Here is a 5,251-nt window from a genome sequence, read left to right on the forward strand (position 1 = left end):
AAGAAATGTTAACACTACAAAAAAAAAAGTGTATATTGTGGCGGTTATTTTCGTATAAACTGGCTTTTATAACCGCCACAATATACGCTTGTGGCGGTTTTCCAAACCGCCATAGAACTGGCCGCCACAAAGTTTAATGTGGCGGTTTTAGTCTACCTGCCGCAACACCCGCCACTTTAAACATAGTGTAAATAGTGACGGTTTTTATATGTAAGTAGTGTCAGTTATAACTGTCGCAATTTACATTCATTGCAGAAGATTCTGACGCCATAATATAAGTAAGTAGTGACGTTTTTAACTGACGTAATTTTAATTCTGAATAAATAAAATTTAACTACCACTTTTTATAATCTTTTTTATAATCTGTTTTATACAATTATAAAATTTAACCTCCATTTTTTTTAATCTTTTTATAATCTATTTTATACAATTATAAAATTTAACCACATTTATAATCTGTTTCATACAATTATAAAAATTAACCACCACTTTTTCATAATAAAATAAAATAATGTATAAAGTTATAATCATCCATTTATTTCATTGAATATTAAAGCACACATAATAATGTTCAAAAGTTTATATGTAAATGAAAATTAAAACACATAAAAAGTTCATACATCCCTAATCAAGTTTAAAATTAAAATATATATTCTTAATTAGTTTTGCTTCCACCACTTGATTTTATTATTTGATTAGGTGATGGAGCACCACTTCTAGTGTCTGATACCTGAAATAAATAATTTTAAGTAAATGAATTTGAATATTACAGTAATGAATATATGTAAAAGTAACATTAAGAGTCCATTAAACAAGACATAAGAAGGGGGAACTCACCAATGGAAACAGATCGAGTGCATCTAGCATATCTAACAAAACAAAAACATCAAATTTAGTATCCTGTCTAAAAATGGGAACACGGGAATTTGAAAAGCAATGCAAACGAACTTACATGTAGCAAAGGTTGTTAGTAAGAGTTTGCAAAGCATTTGCAGTAAAATTGTTTTCACCCACAACACGTGATAGTGAGCAGGACGGCTTGTACCCTGTGTAACACATGGTTTACATCAGTGAGGATGTAATTTAACATAAAATTACAAGTTATGAGCAAAAAGAGTAAAAGATCTCACCTGTATTCTAGCATGGCTATGAAGATAAAAGTCAAACTCTGTTGGATGGCAGATTTTAAAATCAACAATTGCGTCTGCAATATTTTATAAGTAAAATTATTTACCACCATAGTTAAACAAGTTTCTTTAAAGGATATGGCACCAAATAGTGAACTAAAGTAAATACCAAGCAATATGTTGCCACTCTTGTCAACACACTCTTGTCAACAGAACTCTTGTCGTGATGGTTGCTAGCAAAGAGTCTTGGGTGATGACGCTTTTGAACTACAACAAATGTCACAAGAGGTTGATAGTTGGGTTCAAGGGATGCACATGCATGGGGTTAGAACAAAGAAAAGATGAACAATTTAGCATTAACAACATTAAGTTCTCACATTGATGCTAAGAAAAATATTAAACCATTTCACCCTTCCGAATAACATTAATTGACTAATTTACAAAATCATTGGAAGTCCATAAAGAATAAAAACTGATATTAGATGGAAAAATAAGAGTAAACTCCATTCACAATAATTTCAAATAGCTAATAGACAATACATCTCTAGAAGACTTAAGGCATATCTTGTGTCCATTCACTTTCCAATTCCATACTAGCAACTCCATTTGCATGAGGTATATTACATCATACACATGAGCCCACAAAAAATATCCATACAAAGAAGAAATGAAGGATTTAACTAAATAAGGAATTTAAAATATCTTTGCCTTAAAAAAATTGCAATATCAGTTCGTGCTAACTTGGTAAGGTGATAAAGGCATCTGAATGTTTGGCCATCTCTGCCTTTGCCTTCCTTTGATGCATTGTATTTTCCCAAAATCATGGCTCCAAATCTCAGCAACTAACTTCATATCAGCTCAACCTTTACTTCTACTGTTTCATCAATTAGCTGCAAAAGGAACCAATGCATAGGGGATGGAGCAGATAATAAGATCAACAAAGTAAAGAGAAAAGGAGCAGCTAAGCAATTATGATAGTTGAACGGTTGTTTATTTCATGCTTTACCTAGCTATACAGACATCAATAATTTATAATCCAAGGGATTGAAACTAAAAACCAAAAACAAAACCAACAGAAAAAAAAAAATTCTAGCCAATGAAAGAAAACCTACAGAGGGAAAAGAGGTTGAACTTAAAAAGATATCACTAGCAAACTAGTCTCTAAAATATCTAGTTATCCTGATATATTTACCATTGATTTATTTCCACAATCAAGTTACATATAAACATTAAGAATTTTCTAAAACAAAAAGTATGACTCTTAATAGCCATAAAATCAACAAGAATATGCATATAAAATAAAGGATTCCAGGAAACACAAGCTTCACCAATGCTCACAACAAATAACATCTCTTTTAGCCAAATCTTCATTTACTTTGAAACAAAATCGAGACTTCAAAAAAAGAAAAGAAGTTAGTCCAAATGTATTTAATAAATTAAAGTTATTTCAATGTAAGTTATTGAATAAACATGTCCCTGTTTTTCATAAAAAAAAAATATTTACCATTGCAGTATTCCTGCAAATTAGCAACTGCAACTTCTAAGCCTCTACTAGCAGTTACATTTCCCATAGCTGATGGAACAGGTATTCCATGTCTTCCAATATCTTCTTCAGCAAATGACCTTGAAAATAAACAATATTAGCATAGTGTTGACATAATTAGGTTAAAGCATTATATAAATTAAAAGGCATATCAATTCTTACGTAATTTCTGGGCAACCGAAGCAACCTCAGCAACACGGCTATCATCAGAAAAAAGAGGTGAAAGCTCCACCAAATCACATGGGCTGCTATTGAACTCCATTAAATACTGCAGAAATAACCAACCATTGGTAAACTTTCCTAACATGAATAATGGTAAAAACCACACGAATCAACTGAAATACTTTTATCAACTCAATTGTTTGACTAGTTGTTTCTCGCTGGGATTATATTTCAAAGACAAAGGAGGAATTGATCTACCAATAAAACATAAAACATAATAATAAAGCTCATTATTATTCTCACCTAGTTAGATAGCAAGGTATAAAAGATTTTCATTCTGAAAAAAAGAAAAATAATAAAGCACAAAAGAAGGAGCTTAAAACTAACAAATGTAATTTTTAAAAGAAATAATTACTATATTGCAATTTATTTTGGTTTGAGACCATGTTTAATATGACTACAGTGAACGATAAAGTTCTTCCTCTGCAACCAAAATATACCTAAGGCTCAAACTCTAGAAGACCAATTAACCTACAACAACCTCACACCCATTGATCCAAATGCTCAGCAAGAACAATTGCAAATTTTAGCATAACACAAACCAAGTAGATTCGAGACTCACCTCAGAAAGTGTCTTTCGATGCTTAGAGTCTTGAACTGAGACATCTTTCTTAAGATTGTAGAGTCTCCCATCAATCTTCCAACCAAAACACAACAACAATAAAATCAAGACCTTAAACAAATTAAATTCCCAAAAAAAATTAAAATTACCAATCGGTAGAGGAAGGAAAACCTCTTTCCGAAGCTCAAGCAGTTCCTTGCAAGAATCCTTGAACAACGACAAGAGCTTCTCAACCCCGGGGAACAACGGACTCGCAACTGCCTGCGAGGAGTACTTGGCTGCATCAGACGACACTCGGATATGCCCGTTCGGCTCGCCGTCGTCCGCTTCCGCTTCCTCCAATTTCACAACCAGACACAGACAGACTAAATATTATATGACCATAGAAACCACAGGAGGAGCTGGCATTCATGTTACCTGCAACATCTCAACAAGAAGAATGATGCGCGGGTTCGTATGGAGGCAGAGAGCGCGGGTTCGTGTGGAGGAAGAGAGTGTTAGGGTTCATTGCATAAAACCTAAAATGTAAAGGACAAAGCAGCATATGAAAAACTAGATTTAACAATGACAAACTATCATAAGTATAAGGAATGCACAACAGGTTAATTACCTTAAAATCGGTTCCGTGTAGAGGCAGAGAGTGCTAGGGTTCGTGTTGAGGCGAAGAGCGCTAGGTTTGTGTGGAGGCAGAGAGCGCGGGTTCGTGAGAGCGTTAGGGTTAGGGTTCATGTGAGGCAGAGAGAGGGACGAGAGTGATGAGTGTTAGGAGTTAGGGTTTTTCCAAACTGAAATTCAAAAAAAAATTATTTTCTTAAGTTTTCAAAAAGAAAATCAATTTTCAAGTGAAAATCTGAAGGATTTTTAAATCAAGTTAAAAATGTAAATATAAGAATAAAGGAATAAAAATTTTTCTCTAAAAGAAAATTATGACAGTTAAAAATGACATAATTTGAAAGCTAATTGTGGCGGTTAATGAAATGACGTATTATGCTGAAATTTGTGGCGGTTATTAATAACCGCCATATTAAAACCGCCATTTTTTACACATTTTTTTTGTAGTGTAATGCATTTCCTATTAGCTATCAAAGTTGGAGGAAGATTCCCAAAGATTACAAAGAAGATATACTTAAGAAAACCATTCAAGTAATTGATTTTTGGATTTTTATGTTTTTTAATTGATATTATATTGCAATTATCGTTACATTTACTCATGTAAGATATATCTTCAAATCACTTAACACAAAGTGGACTGAGTATAGGCAACAGCTATGGCAACAAAGAAATGATGGAACACACAATAGAGATGAAATTATTGCAATGTGTCCAGAAGTAATGAATAAAGACCATTGGGCTTCTTTTGTTGACTACCGTTTAAATTCAAGGACAAAGGTAATAAAAACTACTTTATTCTTTAAAGTGTTGATTTATTTATATTTAGTTCTTTTACTACATGTATGTTTAGGAAATTGCCAAAAAGAACAAGGATAATAGAAAGAAGCAAACAGTTCCTCATACTGGTGGATCCAAGAGCATTGCATGGAAGAAATATGAGATGGTAACTTGATTCTCCTATAATTTTTGTTATATCATATATCATGATTCATATACTTTTGTTACATTTTATAGGAGAAAGAGCTTGGTCGCAAAGTTAGTAGGGGAGAAGTATGGGTAGCAACACATAAACATGCTAACGGAGAATTTGTGAATGATGGGGCAAGAGAGATTGGGGTAAGTATCATTTTTGTAAAGATGAAAACTCAACCAAATTTGATGTGAGCTTCATTTATAACTTTTTTC

General features: G+C 32.8%; 1 protein-coding gene and 1 long non-coding RNA gene across 2 annotated transcripts; both read right to left on the reverse strand.

Annotated features, from left to right (window-relative positions):
• Positions 1 to 567: 567 nt before the first annotated feature.
• LOC137825950 (uncharacterized) lies at positions 568 to 1,209 on the reverse strand. The gene is made up of 3 exons (XR_011083384.1): positions 953 to 1,209; positions 838 to 869; positions 568 to 730 (listed from the first exon to the last, which is right to left on the reverse strand). It is a non-coding gene; the product is annotated as an uncharacterized lncRNA (long non-coding RNA).
• Positions 1,210 to 1,733: 524 nt separating this feature from the next.
• LOC137824547 (exocyst complex component SEC10a-like) lies at positions 1,734 to 4,491 on the reverse strand. Its single transcript, XM_068630209.1, has 5 exons — positions 4,437 to 4,491; positions 3,626 to 3,819; positions 3,455 to 3,529; positions 2,833 to 2,938; positions 1,734 to 2,750 (listed from the first exon to the last, which is right to left on the reverse strand). The coding sequence occupies exons 1-5, from the start codon at positions 4,489 to 4,491 to the stop codon at positions 2,686 to 2,688; spliced, it is 495 nt and encodes a 164-aa protein (XP_068486310.1). The 3' UTR covers positions 1,734 to 2,685.
• Between the last annotated feature and the right edge of the window lie 760 nt (positions 4,492 to 5,251).

The sequence above is a fragment of the Phaseolus vulgaris genome, chromosome 8 (genome assembly GCF_000499845.2).
Source record: "Phaseolus vulgaris cultivar G19833 chromosome 8, P. vulgaris v2.0, whole genome shotgun sequence".
NCBI classification, from domain to species: Eukaryota; Viridiplantae; Streptophyta; class Magnoliopsida; order Fabales; family Fabaceae; genus Phaseolus; species Phaseolus vulgaris.

Bases quoted from the DNA above. Each gene is read 5' to 3' on its own strand.
- LOC137824547 (XM_068630209.1), bottom strand. From the start codon at position 4,491: ATGGCGGTTTTAATATGGCGGTTATTAATAACCGCCACAAATTTCAGC. The intron at 3,820-4,436 runs GTCATTTCATTA...TATAATATTTAG, and splicing joins CACAAATTTCAGCATAATAC to TCTGTCTGTGTCTGGTTGTG. The intron at 2,751-2,832 runs GTAAGAATTGAT...TTTATTTTCAAG, and splicing joins TTCGGTTGCCCAGAAATTAC to GTCATTTGCTGAAGAAGATA.